A 16,367-nucleotide genomic window follows, 5' to 3' on the forward strand; every position below is an offset into this window, starting at 1 on the left:
TAGCAATCAATTTATCTGGAAGGGTGCTCATCTCTCATTAACCTTGCACAGTTTACAGTTAATAGGTGACAATGCACATATATCCTGAGGCAGATGCATGCATCAGTGCTTGAATTATATTGTTGTTTCAGCATGTCTGGGACAGTTGAGGGCAGCACTTTGCTTGTGCAGAACAATTGGCCAGCTGAAGTGGCGCTTTCATTGCCTGCATGGGGAGCTCCAAATGGCACCTCTTCGGTGCTCGGCAATCATTATTGCCTGCTGTGTGCTGCACAGCATTCTCAAAGAACACACATGCGATGAATAGCGATGAATATTGCCTTTTTCCACCTGAGGTGCCAGTTCGCCCTAGCGACATGACTGCCGATGGCAACTCGGTTCAGAATGCACTTGTGCATCAACACCTTTCTTGCTGTATCAAATTATTCTGTAATTTGTAAAGTAAATATTTGTATCCCCTGTTTTATGAATCATATTTCGCCCTTGAGTGTACAAATGCTTCTTCTTACTGAGCAATTATTTTGTCATAACTGCAAAATTACAGTGCACAGCAAGACAATTTATTTCAGTTGTGTACAGACATTACTAAAATTCAAAAGGTAACACCAGCAAAAAGAAAACAATGTTCGCAAAAAGCACATCAGTACACTTACTAGTTGTCAGCCTTTTCTATAAGCATATTAACATTTGGCCCGAAAGTTGATTGAGTATTCGAACCTTACTCTGTACGCTTTGAGTAGTGTGTGTTGCCAGGACAGCACAACTTTGCGCGGAATTTTGGCACATGGAAGCACGTCATGCATGAAGGATGAACCTGTATAGTTTGATCACTGCATTGGTCCAAAAAGTGGTTGCAACAAGAGAATACATATCACTTACAGTTATTTCACTAAATTAATAGTGAGGAATTTTGGCACATAGAAGCACGTCATGAATCCAGGGCAAATCCGTATAGTTGATCAGTGCATGTTGGTCCAAAAAGTGGTTGCAACAAGGAAACACACATTACTTACAGTTATGTCCCTGTATTAAATTGAGACCTATGTACAGTGAAACTTCACTTGAACGAACTTCAAGGGACCGTAGGAAAATGTTTGTTAAAATGAAAGTTCGCTGAACTGAAATTTTGCAGCACTTTTGAGCTTAGGACTGCAGTGGTCTTAGCCTCAGTCACTGTGTGCAAGCTCCCATGAACCTCGTCAGGCGGAACGGTCTGTTGGGCAGCAGAGGCATTCATTTCCTCCAACCAGATGATTCCTTCCGCAGATCACAAATAACGAGCATTATACGTACGCCTTCCTTGGAGCTAAGAAGCTTTGTAGGGCTCAAGTTGTGGCTATGGGTGCCTATGACTGTGGATCCAATTAAGCATACAAAGATAGCTGTGATTCCGCTGGATACAGGCTTGTTTAGATAGCCAGTTAGGCTTAGAGCTAAATGATGGCCAGCTTTCGTCACGCTCTAATAAAATATGTTTCTCATAATATTCAGTAAAAAGTGCACGTTGTTCTGGTTGAAATGCTCAGTATGATGTGGGAAACACAGGATGACGTTATAGAAAATGTTCGTAGAACTGAAATGAGCAACAACTGAATTTCGTTAAAATGAAGAGCGTTTGCATAGCGTTCAATGGAGCTTCTGCAGGGGAAATTATTAAAGTTCATACAACTGAATAATTCGTTTAAGTGACGTTCGTTCAAGTGGTATTTTACTGTATCCATTCCACTGTCCAGAAAATTTATGATGACATTTCTCAACTAAATGCAAGAGGCAAGATGTTACCAGTGATGCGAATGCGCCGACATGCATGTTTCTTACCCCAGACTACGCTGATTTCCAATCTATTATCTGATATTTAGTGTTAATCAGTGATAAACTAGTAGGAGGTGGATAGCAACATGTTTTCCAATTGTGCACACAGGAAAAACAGGCCGCGGCCAAAAGAAGAGAAAGTAGTACAAAAGCTGGACAGCATAATGTCAAAATTCTTCTGCTTCTTAGCACTTCACGTTGGTACAGTATTCTGAACTTGAGTAGGAAAGATGATTTGTGCCTTAAGATTTGTTTTTAAAGGGATGTAGACATCTATATTGGTTGTTCTATTATTTGCGGCGGCATGAAAGACATGTCTATCACAGATCAGCACATGGTATTTCTTACGACGGCCAATATTTTTTACCCAATTTCTTTTCTTACTGTTCCGGTCTGTTTTAGCAGCAGCAGCAGAGTGACAGACATGATTTCATACCACCACATAATTACATGAGGTATGAAAAGCTGTGATACATTTGCTGTTTCTTCACTTGCCTCGATTTTAGCTTTTGAGGCATGCTGGCTTTATAATTCTTGTTAGCCAAGACGACGAGGGAACAATTATTCATATTTTTTCACGCCTCATGAGACCTATACAGAGCTTCGTCATCAAGCCATTCCTTGTTTAAGTAAGGAATTATGATGCACAGAAACATCCCATGAGCCAAGGCTGAGCCTGCACCCTTGAGCAGCACAAAAAAGAAATGGTTGCATCAGGACTAGGCGCATATCTGTAGAGGTATTTTTACAGCAGTGTGAAAACCACGTATCACAGTCTAGAAAAAGGAAAGGCACAGATTATAATGCCGCTGTGCATTGTTTTGACATGTTGAGCACCATATATGTAATAAAATATTAAAACATTTGCACCTATAAACCTTGCGGATTCTTATGCCTACTTTATGCTAGCTGAAAAAAAATATTATATATATATATATATATATATATATATATATATATATATATATATATATATATATATATAAATACATATATATATATATATATATATATATATATATATATATATATATATATATATATATATACATATACATATATAAGTGCCAATAGGGCTGAAATTTAAGGAGAATGTGAGGCCACTCTGTTGCTTTCTTCATCTTCGGAAGTTGTACTTTTCCTTTCTTTGAGCTCCAGCTCCAGTTTTTTCAGCTCAAGCCTGCGACGCTTTTTCTCGAGTTCCCAGTTGCCCCTTGCGCTCTTGTGTTCTCATTTCAGATTGTGTTGCAGCTAGTATTACATCAACAGCCCCATATTTATTAACCACAGACACAGCAGCATTGCACAGTGCCTTCAATTCTGCTCTGCTTTTGCAGGAGCTCCTTCTGCACTCATTTCCATACTGGTAACTTTTTCTGGCCTGCAGGACCACCAGTTCCAACTTGGCATTCCCGCGGTTTAGTTTTATTGCATTTTCAAGATGTTGCGCCTGCTGGGCTGGCCTTGAGAGGCATGGAGCCAATATTATCTCTGTTACTGCTGATGCTACTGATGCTGCGCTGTGGTGGTGACCATTGGTGGTCGCACCACTGTTGTTTCCGTAAGACTATCACCATTTGAATAATGCAATTCGACTTCATTTCTACCTACAGAATTTGTGGTGCCTTCTTGTCCATCTGCTGAGCCCAATGAATTAAAAAAAAAATGTTCGCCAGTGGCACCTACTGGTGGCTGGTAGTCTGTATACAGCTCCATTACACGCCAGAAGAACATGGGCTGCATGCCCTTGTTCTTCTGGCTCATCAACTGTGCCTGGCAAAGGTTCTTTGCAGCCATCCTTAATGAGCCTGTGTTAATGATTTGCCCATTAGTGATCCTGTAGAATTAGTAAACCACTTGCCAGAATGCATTTCTGCTTGTAAACAATTCTGCTCTGTGCAGTCTGATTTGAGGTTGATTTATTTGTACAAGAAGTGATACACATGATGTGCTTACAATGTCATCACTTTCTTTTTTTTTGAGGAACTGCACAGAATCTCGAAAGTGAAAGTTTTATTTGAGACCATTCGTTGAGACAGCTGCTTAATTAAGAATAAAGCTTCAAATTGATGAATAGAGGAAACTGATGTGACCTGTTCTTGTCACATGTGTGCACATGCGTTCTTGCTTTATATAATTCTTTTCAGTCATTTTAGTGTGTCTTTACCAAACATCAACTTCAAAATGCATATGCTGCACGATTTCTATGCCACAACTCTTTGTTCTAGTGGCAAACGTGAGGACAGAATGACTGCAGTGCTTGTACTCGAGGAATTGTACTACTTACTCGTCTAGGTTCACCGCATCAGCCGTGCCCTCTAGCATTGGATTTTGGCACCAATAACATCTGACAGCAGGGCAGGAAGCTCATGGTCGTTGCATCAATACCTGCACACATTAAAAAAAATCACATTAGAATTCATATAGCATTGCTTTAGAATCCTTAGCACTACATTAAATACACCACAATGAAATGTCACGTTCAGCTGTCATTCCCAGCAACAAAAGTTCTGTACTGGACACTCCTGTGCAGCACTTGCCATCTTGTGGATTGATTGACTTTTTTAGCCCTATAATTTGTTATTCTCCTGTCTGTGCCACAGAATCTTGTTCCTTGCCTACACTCTTCAGCTGAGTGTTGTCAGTATCATGTGGGTATCCGTTTTGTCTTTGTAGATACCATGTACAGTCTTCTACACACCTGTCTAGAGGCCTTCGGTGTATTTGTGATACTGCTGCTGTCTGATGGACTGGCCAAAGCTTTCTGTGGCATCCATAGGCAGCCACGGTCACTGGGCATGTGCATGCACTCTAGATAAGCATGCAACATATGTGTATAGTATTGTATTGTATTATGGTTTTTTGGCGCATAAGCAACTGAGGCTATCATGCGCCAAGAGCAAGGTTAAAATCTGTTCTTATTTGAAAAGGGGAAGAAGGTTCTTTAAAGTTTACAGTTTGTTCAGAACGTCTGCTTCTTTTAAAAAACTAAGAACACATGTTAAGTTTATTATTGCCCTTTCTCCTAAAAGTAATTTGGGATGGAAAGGGATGGCACGATCATAAAAAATAGTGAAATGCTTTCTCCGTAGTGTCTCTAGTTTTGGGCATGTAATCAGGATGTGGTTGACTGTGAGTACTTCTCCGCATTCTCCACACGTTGGCTTATCTTGTTTCATTAGTAAAACGTAATGTGTGAGATGTGTGTGCCCATTCTCCGCATTCTCCACACGTTGGCTTATCTTGTTTCATTAGTAAAACGTAATGTGTGAGATGTGTGTGCCCAATACACAGACGGCATGCTGAAACCTCCATGAAGCGTTTCTGATGAGTGCTTGTTTCCCATTCTTCTATTATAGGCTTTACGAGGTGCAATTGGTGCAATTTATTACTTTCTTGGTTATTCCATATAGACTGCCGTATATCCTTTTGTTTTCGTTTAATTAACTTTATGTAATCCTCATAAGGTATGTTTACTTTCTCGATTTCTTTCCTGCCTGCTTGAGTAGCACACACATCCGCTCTCTCATTTCCTTCAATGCCCATGTGGCTTGGGACCCAACAGAATATTATGTTATGTCCTTGGGTTGATATCTTTATTACATCGTGTATTATGTTACCGAGTAATGGCATGACTGCATTTCTGGAGTTGAGAGCTGTGAGTACACTCAGTGAATCTGTATAGATAACACTGTTCTCAGTGCCCTCGTACACAATTTTTGCTACAGCTACCAGGACAGCATAACACTCGGCTGCAAATACTGATGCACATTGAGGAAGTCGAATGATTTTTTCAGAGTTCCGATCCACTACAGCGCTGCCAACATAGGAGGCAGTTTTTGATCCATCCGTGTAAAACTCTGTGCATTTTCTGTATTTCTCTTTTAGTGCGCGATATTCTTGTAATATATGTTCTGTAGGAGTTTCGCTCTTTTTGAACTGTGTAAGAGTGAGGTCACAAGCTGTTGGAAAGTTGTACCATGGGGCCAGGGGCCTATTTTCTTGAGTGACATCAGGCAAGGTGTCCAGAATATGGAGCTCACGGCAAATGTCTTCAAATCGCATTATCAATGGTCTTGTTGTCTGAGGCTTATTTGAGAATATTGTTCGGGAGGGGCAAGTTGTGACAATCGGGTAACAGATGTGTTTTTTCCGTGTCCTTATTCTGAGGACATATGTGCATGTAAGTAAAGCTCGTCTATCTTTCAGTGAAGGCTCGTTAGTTTCAACATAGAGGCTATGCACAGGAGACGTTCTGTATGCACCACAAGCAAGGCGGAGGCCTAAGTTATGCACTGGATCTAATTTCTTTAAATATGATTACCTAACTGATCCATAAACTATGCTTCCATAGTCCAAGGAGGAGCGCACAACAGAGCGATATATATGCAAAAGGCATGCCCTATCGGATCCCCAATGTTTGCGTGAAAGGACTTTTAGGATGTTTAGGGATTTGGAGGCTTTCTTCTTTAGTGCTTGTATGTGAGGGAGAAAAGTGAGTTTTTTTCTCAAAAGTAATGCCCAAAAATTTATGGTTATTGTTTATGGGCAATTTGATTTCATTTAGGTGTAAGGTAGGATTGGGCTGTATGCCTCGTTTGAGCGAGAATATAACTGCCACTGTCGTCTGCGGAGAAAAGTTAAACCCATTTTCACTGGCCCATTTTGTTAGCTTATTTATTGTTTATTGGATCTGTCTCTCACATGTGGACATGTTGCATGATGTGTAGGCTATTTGAAGGTCGTCCACATAGAGTGAATACATTATGGAATTTGGTATTACTTTACTAATCGTATTCATTTTTACAACGAAAAGTGTGGTGCTGAAAATGCACCCTTGGGGCACACCATTCTCCTGCAGAAAGGTTCTTGATAAAGTGGTCCCAAGACGTACTTGAAACGACCGATGTGACAAAAAGTCACTTAAAACCTTTAGCATTCTGCCACGTATGCCCAAATCTGCTAGGTCGCGCAATATCCCATACCTCCAAGTTGTATCATATGCTTTCTCAAGGTCAAAGAAAACGGCAAGGCAATGCTGTCGGTGTATAAAAGCCTCTCTGATAGTGTTTTCAAGATGCACGAGATGGTCAGTTGTTGAGCATCCTTTTTTAAAACCGCTCTGATGAATGTTTAAAAGTTGATGAGATTCTAAAACAAAAGTCAGTCTGATGTTTAAAACACTTTCAAAGGATTTTGCTAAACAGCTGGTGAGAGCAATGGGCCTATAACTACCAGGAGATGTCGGCTCCTTTCCGGGTTTTAAAAATGGTACGACAACAGCTTTTTTCCACGCCTCTGGCAATTTTCCTAGGACCCATATTTTGTTAAAAAATTTTAATAGTGCCTCTATGGCAGGTTCGGATAAATGGGCGAGCATTTTGTAGTGAATTTGGTCAGGACCAGGTGCAGTTTGTTTACCGGCAGTTAGGACATTTTTTATTTCTTGTAGTGTAATTAAGCTATTATAGGGTTCTTTTGTACCACTACTTGTAGGGAGTTTTTGTTTCTCTGCTGTGTTTTTGTGTTTTAGGAATGTTTGAGTGTAGTGTGATGAACTGGACACTGCAGAAAAATATTCACCTAAAATGTCGGCCTGTTCTTGTATAGTCTGTACTCCGGGGGCTGTTAGAAGGGGAATGGTAAATGGAGAGTAGCTGCCGTTTAGCTTTCTAACCTGTTCCCACATTTGTTTTGATGTTGTTGAGCTGTTCATAGAAGTTACATAGCTCTGCCAGGAGGCTTTTTCGGCGCGGCGGCGGATGTAGCGGGCTTTTGCTCTTGCTTTTTTAAACTTGACGAAATTGTCCTGTGTTGGGTATCTGCGAAAAATTCCCCATGCTTTGTTTTGTCCTTTTTTTGCTTGTTTACATTCTTTTGAATACCAGGTTTTGTGATTTTGTTTCACCACTCCTGAGGACTGAAGAATTGCTATATGTGCTGCAGTAAGGATACAATTTATGTAAGCATCATTTAGTTCATCCATATTATATTTATCTGGAGTAATTTTTTCTAGGCTGGCCTTCTCTCGGAACAGTGCCCAATCGGCTAAATGTAGTTTCCAGCGTCGCGGCTTGGATGGGATGATTTTTGGTGAAGATGTTAAGCTGATTAGTATAGGTAAGTGATCACTTCCATATGGATTATCTAAAACGTCCCATTTAAAATCTGTAAAAATTGATGGTGAGCTGAGGGATAAATCAATACAGCTCATTTTTCCTGAACTAGATGAACAGTAGGTTGGTTTCCCGGTGTTAAGGAGACAGATATTATTACATAGTATACAATCATCGATGATTTCGCCTCTCATATCTGTTTTTCTACTGCCCAAAGGATGGAATGTGCATTAAAATCTCCTACTATTAAAAATGGCTCTGGAAGCTGCTTTAAAAGATCTTCTAATTCATAACTACTAAATTTAAGGTGTGGCTCTAAGTATATGCAGCACACAGTTATAGTTTTAAAAGCCTGTAAGGTTACCGCTATAGCTTCAAAGTTAGTTTTAAGTTTGTGTTCTCGAACTGCTACTCCATTTTTTACTATGATGGCAACGCCGCCTGAGAGCTTGCTCTCGGTCGCGACGGAAGACTATAGTTTTTGAGTATGTTCTTATGTTTGGGACCTAAATTTGTCTCTTGCAAACACAAGGTTAGTGGTGAGTGAGTGGCCAATAAGTGTTTTATGTCATTCATATTAGTTAAAAGTCCTCTGCAGTTCCATTGTAAAAAACCCATTTTGTATTATATGAGTAGAGAAATCTAAGTTTTGTTTTCAGGCCCTCTGATTAGGGCCTTTTCTCGTTTTTGTCGATCCAAGGAGCTGCGCCGTCCGTCTGACGTTGACGGCACAGGACTGCCTTGGCTTGTGTCCATCGCGTCTTCTGACACGCTGGACGCCCGTGCGGACCGCACAGGTGCGTTTGTATTTCCCCTCACCGCGTGGTGAGAGGCCTTGAGGCCGGCTGACCTGGGGGTCTGCACAGCCTGTTTTTCTGGTGGTGGCGCAACGCTGGCCGCAGCCACCAAGGGCACGGATGGCCCTGCTCCCGGTTCACTGTGTGAAACCTGGGCAGGTGCCAGAGTCTGTTGTGGCTCAGTGCTCTGTTGTGCCACAACAGAATAGGCAGGTTTTTTTGGCAGAACAGTGTGAAACCTGGGCAGGTGCCAGAGTCTGTTGTGGCTCAGTGCTCTGTTGTGCCACAACAGAATAGGCAGGTTTTTTTGGCAGAACACGATTTCGTGCTTCCCGGAAAGTTCTGTTTTCTTTGACCTTGATGGTAATGATTTCCTTTTCCTGTTTCCATATTGGGCATGTGCGTGGATAGGCAGGATGAGTACCCTCACAGTTGGCACACAAATGTGTCTGAACCTCACATTTCTGGGAATCGTGTTCATGGGAAGCACATTTTGCACATCTCGGCTGGCCGCAGCAGGTCTGGGAGCCGTGACCATAGCGTTGGCACTTGAAACAGCGGCGAGGATTTGGAATATATTTCCTGAGTTGAAGTTTCACATAGCCTATTTCGACTGATTCGGGGAGGATACTTTGTGCAAATGTCAGGACAAGGTGCTTGGTCGGAATCTCTTTGTCATCACGCCTCATTTTTATTCTATAAACATCTGTTACGTTTTGGTCTTTGAGGCCTTCTAGCGCTTTCACTGTCGGCTGTTTCTGACCGGGACGCACCCCCAGTGTCGACTTGGTTTCAGAGAACGAGCATATCAGGGAACGAGCATAAAGATTTATTTTGCATTATGATGGGTATACAAATAAATTAGTCAATGCAATTTGCACATTTCAGTGTTCTGCAGGTGTTTAAATAAACATCATCATCATCAGTCTGACTATAAATGATATATGATAAAATAAAAAAAAAACACGCTCAATACTTCTTCAGAGTGTGGTAGATCCTGAAGCATGGGTCCAAGCACAATCCCTTGTCGCACACAGGGCACATGACACGAGTGTCTTTCCTTTTCTTTTGCCCTCGAATAGTGTTCCAACAGACGTGACACCTCCGTTGAGTGCGGCTCCCCTTCGCTTCGTTTTGAGGAACCATCTGGGGAAAGTTTCGTGCCGTAAGCCTTGTCGGGTCATCACCACTCTGTTTCCTACCTCCACTCCTAGCAGTATGAAACTCTTGAATGAGTTGGTAAACGACATTCAATCGGAATTCACCGAATGTTTTGCGTCCACCATTTTCGCTCCACAGGATGAAGGCATTGAGGAGGCACATGTCCATGATATGAAAAAAAAACTTTTTGTACCACTTGAGGAACTTCCTAATACCTTCCGAGAAACTCATCATCATGTCAGTCTTGTCCACTAATCCCATCTTCATATTGATTCGAGGACACATGCGGGCTTCCACTTCTTCTCCCCTGTTACTCTATCCACTTTCCCTGTGTCTTCCAGACGTGCATCATGCATTGACGTTAGGACATGTACATCCCTCTTGTCATGTCATTTGAGCGCAAGAAGCGTCTTGGTGTGAAATGACTCTACTTCGCCTTTTTCATCTTTTTTGAGAAAGTTGGAAGTCCCTTTCTGTTGCTCCGAAGAGTTCCACATGCGTTAGTTTTTTTGTCTTGAAGGCAGTTGAATAATGCAGGACTACTATACCAATTGTCCACAAATAGCGAATGTCCTTTTCCGAGGTAGCCTTCCAGTAGCTCGAGAACGATAGAGCCAGAAAATTCCAAATCTGTGACCATGGTCATTTTTGTTGTGGCACCAGTATACACAACAAATTTCAATATGTAGCCAGTTTTGACGTCGCACAAAACAAACAACTTGATGCCAAAGTGGTGCCTCTTTGAAGAAATGTATTGCCGAAATGACAGCCGCCCTTTCCATGGCATCATAGACTCATCAATGCAAACGTCTTGGTGGGGAATTAGTAGACTGCCTAGCTTGCTCTGAATTGCTTCCATAAATGGCCGCACCGTTCTCAGGCGATCGGCAGTATCTGCGGAGTCGCTCAGATGCGGGAGCCGCAGGAGGAGCGCGAACCGGTTGAATGAAAAAATTGTTGCAAAAAATGGTGTCTGCAACATAGGGTCAGTACTCCAATAGTCTTGCAAGGCATTCTTTCTGACCAGGCCCATCAGCAAAACGACCGCAAGAAAACAGTACATTTCTGGCACACTTGTTTCCACCCAAGCTTTCAGCCGCGATGTGCGCACCAGTCCTGGTGCGGTTGTCTTCACTCGCGCGAATCTGTTCGTTTCGCTAGCAATGTGCGAAACAATCGACTCATCAAAAAACAGCTTGAAATAATCAACTTCTTGCGCATCTGGCTGAAGAGTTGCGCTAGCGGACGGTCCGGAACTTGACGCGTCGAAAGGAAACAACTTCGGTGTGAAATCGCCTTTTTTCCATATAGTTTCGGTTTGCCGTGCACGCTTCCGGGATGATGGCCCCGCCGTTGCAACATCCGAATCTGATGACGAGGAACTCACCCCTTCCTCCTATGAGACGCTGTCAGAGTCTGAATCCAAGCTTGGCTGGTAATCAGAGCCCGAAGAGCCATCGCTCCAGTCAGCTGTCGAAGGTCCCGTGCGGTCCGCCATCCGAAAGTGAGCGCGCGCGGAGGGCGCACATTCAGTGGCCAGCACAAGGGAGAGAAACGGCGCGTAGTGAAGTCGAAAGAGAAAAAGATGGAAAGAGGCTAAAACACTCGTGTGCTGCTCCTGCTAACGGCAAGCTGTCCTCAAGCGAGGGCGCGTGGAGGGAGCGAATGCAGCAATCGAGTCATATGTCAGTCGGAGAGAGGCAACCGCGTGCGGCCCTGAACTTGCCGCGCCGTAGCGGAAGCGCGACAAAGAATAAAAATAAAAACCTCCAAACCTGCCGCAGATGGCAGAACAAACTTTGAACCCATAACTGCACGCGCGCGCCGAAGGATCGCTCGCTCGAGAGAGTAGTGTCACGGAGCGACCACGCCCCCTCCCACGAGCAAAGAACGGGCGGGCGCGGTTGCACCATACTCTTCCATATATGTGTCATATCGGCGCGGAGCGAGCATATCAGCTTGTAGAAAGATTCAACAGACGGCGGAGCAAGTCCAAGCGCGGTAGCTTTACGGTGAGGCACGAAGATTTGAACGCAAGATAGAATACGTACGGGTACGTTATTGACACTGCGGGGAGGAAACGCGAATATGTACCGGTACGTTCGTGACAGTGAAAGGGCTAGAAGTTCCTCTTCGGTTAGGGACCTGAGGTCATCGTCAGAGATAACTCCGCTGACAGTGTTCAGAGAACGGTGTGGACTGATGGTCACCGGGATTTCTCCAAAAGATTTTAATGTGGACAGTTTTTCATGTTGATGATTATAGAAGATTTCCAACAGAAGATCTCCGTTCGGAAGTTTCTTCACGTAACCCTGACCTATTACTTCTGTCAGTGTTTTGGGTCACTATGAAAGGTGAGATTTGTCTAGCCGTTTTCTCGGCGTTGTCACTGTGTACTACATGAAATCCTGGGAACCTGTTTGGGTTTTTCAGGAAGAATTTAGAGGTTTCGTTGGTGCGACCCCTTTTTCGGGATCGATCATGTGAGAGTAAAGAAGCCATAAAATAATGTTGATGTTCGGCCAGGGTGGCGGCCGCCCACCACCGAGCCCAACAAGGGGACGGGACAGGAGCTTCCGAGAAAGTCCAGCCCACGCCAGCCTTACACCCTGACTATAACCAAATATGGCGTAACACAGGGTGGTTAGCCACACAAGGTTAACCCTTGTTGCCTGGAAAATGAAAAAAAAAAAAAACAAAAGAGGAGGAGACAGCACAGTTGTAAGCAAGAGGACAGGAAACCAAAAGATGGAGGGGAGGACAGGAAAAGGCAACTGCCGATTTCCCACGGTCGGGTCAGGCCGGAGGTGCCGTCTATGGGAAGCGTGGGCCAAAGTGATGTGTTGCCTCCGCCGAGGGGCCTTAAAGGTCCGAACACTCGGCATCGGCTCAACCACCAGGATCCCCTTTTCCCCAGACACGACGATGCCATGCACAGCTAAACGTGGCTGCTCGGGGTCCGTGGTGTCGCACAAAACACACAAACACCTGCTTTAACAGGTGCCCCCTGCGGGGATATGTGTATATATTCCATATGTTAACTACTTCGCTTTCACATTGCAACCTTCTTTAGGGGTGTTTATGTTGTGTCTGTGTGTTTACTTCAGTGTACTGACTAGTGTTGGCACATGTGTGGTACAGCCTTTGTCAAATGTTTAGAGCTCAGGGGGTTTACTTCTGGGCCACATCGTGTAGCTCGTGATGCAGACGCACCGTTCCAAATCTACTGAAGTTAAGAAGGATATTTTTGTCTTACCCTCACCAGTAGGAAGGACTTCCACAAATGCAAAAGAAGTGCCAGTACACGGCTTTTAAAAGCAAATCCCCTGGCCTCTAAACTTTTGACAAAGCCTCTACATGTATGGAAGAAAATAATAATGCTGTTGAAATCACACAGCAGTAAAAAAAAAAAATCAGGTGCTCTTCCGGACGTGCTTTGCAAGTTGGCAAAAAAACCCGATTTTCATTGTCATTTCTACCAAGTTACAAAAAAAGGAAGCGCTCACCTGCACATTTATGGAGAAGACCCCTTTTCGCTTTCTGAACACCTCCGCTTTGCCTCCATCTGGGCTATTTATGGGCACATGAGTGCAATCTATGCGTCCAGTAATGCCAGGGAATCCTACCAAGGCATGGAACCTGGTCATTACTGACCTCGCTTCTGATGCGCTTGGTAGCCGAACATACTTCGGGTACAGTCGCAGACAGATCAACTGTGTCATTTCCCAGATCCATCGGCACACAGAGGGTTGTGATATGCAAACAAGGTCACCAACAACAGTTTGCATATCACCGCTTCCATTAAAGCATAGTGCAATCAGCACCTTCAACATAGCAGGTAGCGGGGCTCCTCTGTTGTCCGTGTTGGAAGGCAATTTCAGCTCTGCTAGAATTGATGTAACTGCTCGCTTTGAGAAGCGATAACGGGCTTGGAACACCCCTACTGTGTAGTACTCGAGCGGATGCTGCCTGTCGGTGAGGTGCCGGAGAGGAGTCACTGCCGGCAGCTTGTAAACACTGCCGTAAATAAGTTCAGACGCGCGTCAAAGAAACTTGGCATAACTTTCGAAGCTGTGATCTTCAGATAAGTAACTAAACGTCATTCTTGCTGCTCGCTTCTCGCTAGAACGAGAATAAATGGCAGCAAACAGTTTTGCTGTCTGCGGGAACTGGCAAAAACTGAACCAAGCTAGGGTGGCTAAAAGGGGGAGGTGTGAAAACCGGCCGCTGAAGCATGACCCCAAGGCGCTGCCACGTGATGGCAGCACTGATCGGCCGTGGCGTGGTAAGGCACACAGATGAAATGAGCACATCACGTCGGCTGCATTGCTACCCTCAAGGAAGAAATGAATCCGTTTCGGTTATTGCGCGCTTTCCGCATGTGCCAAAGCAAGGATGATTATCATGAAATAATGTTTCATCAGCCCACTGGAGCCCCGCCGGGGTGGTGCAGTGGTAAGACGCCCGACTACTGTGCCGGAGTTTCCGGGTTCGAACCCGACCGCGGCGGCTGCGTTTCGATGGAGGCGAAACGAAGTGGCGTCCGTGTGCTGTGCGATGTCAGCGCACGTTAAAGATCCCCAGGTGGTCGAAATTACTCCGTAGCCCTCCACTACGGCTCCTCTTTCTCTCTTTCCACTTTCATTCCCACCTTCCTCCCTTCCCTTACGGCGCGGTTCAGGTGTCCACAGAGCAAGTGTGACAGATACTGCGCCTTTCCCTTCCTGTGAACCAATTTAACTTAACTTAACTTAGCCCACTGGAAGCAGATACAACTATAGAAAAATTAAGCACAGCATATATCATTGTTTGAACACGGTTTGAAATAAAATATTCATTGTACAAACATCCTCGCCAATTATTTGGGTCCAGCTGCCTATTAGAGGCTGAAACATGAAGCCATGGTCAGCTTTGGTATGTCTTTCACTGCAATCTTGCAATGTTACTTATATTCTGCTTCTCGAACTCATTCGTGTGGCTGATTCCATCGTGCGCATAAGGTTAGGCCGTCTGCTTCTTTACACTGCATATCACTTACCTGATGAAGTTGCCCAGCCAAGAAGATGCTGCACCTGGAAAGTCCTTCTCTAATACAGAACTTTACCATTTTGGTAAATACAATTAGCAGCGTCTCGTTTTTTGTAAACTCTGCAGTCTGGTAGTAAGCAATGTTGTTTTGCTTAAATTTTTGCAATGACCACAGTTCTGAAGGTAGTTTAAGGTCGACAATGAACAATTGCTCAGCGACTAGACTGGGCATTCCATCCCGCTGTTTATCTGCAGCTTCCACGTCTGCTGGGGATGCGATTCCTCTGTCATGTCAAAGCAAGTGCTGCTCCTTTTTCGGAGGTATAGGAGCTTGTGAGGCATCTCTTCTTTTCCTTTCTTTTGCCGGCATCTTGATAATGTATTTCGGCAGGCTAGAAAATAAAACGGGTACTGCGTCTTCTGAGAGGGCAGGAATGCGACGCAGTATCAAGACTTCAGCTCCATTATGCTTGAAGTCTCGAGCGATAAATCTAGAGGCAACAGAAATAACACATCATGGTGATCAGTTTGAGTAAGCATGAAAAGCCTCATGAATAGCATGGATGGGCACACTGCGAGAATATTGTTATGCGCCGATACACATCACACCTTTAACACGTGCAGCAGTTTCATTCCTTCTAACCACATTCTACATCGAAATAAGCCTCACCCACAAGCCCAGCTTAATATTTTGGCCACACACCTAGAGTCGATGTGTTTTTCGCAAGCTGCCGAGTTCTCCTTCAATGCCTTGTCGGCCCTTGGAATCGCTCGAGACCGCTCCGCAAACATTTCTTGACAGGCAAGTGCACGGAAGACAGAGAGTTTCTCTGAAATTTTTCTATATCCCGTGTCACAACCAGGTCTTTTTTGCTGTCGACTGCATCTTGCCTTCACTGCGACACACTTCGAAGCAGGCGACGAACCAATGAAACGAACCAAGCGACTGACAACTACTACGGCGCAGGCGAGGCCATCGTGGCTGAGCTTACCGCGCCACTAGTAACAGCGCCACATTCTTCCTCGTGGCATCGGCGCGCAAAGGAGTCACGAACGGCCAATGGAAAGCGCCGCAGTCTTCACACCTCCCCATTCTTCTTCAAACTTGAGAAGCTTCACTGCGGCATACTTGTCGCTCCATTTCTTGCTGGTGATCGCGACGGCTATGGAATGTTGCTTCATGTTTATTGAAGTCACATTTTTGACTGCGTCGTTGCTGACTCGAGCTGCTGTCATAATCACGTCCACTAAAAACGCCTCTCCGTACTTCGGCAAGCGTCTGAGACCTCCCTTCTGTCTCATAATCTTTTCGGCGCTGCGTGGAATCTGGGTATGTGGCCTCTCTACTGACTTCGCTGCCACTTTCCTCCTAGTGCGCTTCTCCGCCACTCTGTTTAAAATTAAAGTTAAAAAATTCCTTGAATATGCCTTTGTGCATTCTTTAGCAATCGCT

General features: G+C 44.2%; 1 protein-coding gene across 6 annotated transcripts in view; it reads left to right on the top strand.

The window, feature by feature from the left end:
- LOC146192378 (uncharacterized) overlaps positions 1 to 16,367 on the top strand; it is a 134,269-nt gene that overhangs the window by 78,144 nt on the left and 39,758 nt on the right. For 5 of the 6 annotated variants that reach the window (XR_014706760.1, XR_014706761.1, XM_084602477.1 and 2 more), the window contains one exon: positions 7,829 to 7,932. The exons of the other annotated variant lie outside the window; for it this stretch is intronic. Coding sequence is in view for 3 of the 5 variants with exons in the window: in XM_084602477.1 (XP_084458603.1) it covers positions 7,829 to 7,932 (104 nt within the window). In the remaining 2 variants the exon portion in view is untranslated. The remainder of the gene's footprint in view (positions 1 to 7,828; positions 7,933 to 16,367) is intronic. 6 annotated transcript variants of the gene reach the window in all.

This window comes from Amblyomma maculatum, chromosome 4 (assembly GCF_055883805.1).
Source record: "Amblyomma maculatum isolate TAMU_Amacu chromosome 4, ASM5588380v1, whole genome shotgun sequence".
Classification (NCBI taxonomy): domain Eukaryota; kingdom Metazoa; phylum Arthropoda; class Arachnida; order Ixodida; family Ixodidae; genus Amblyomma; species Amblyomma maculatum.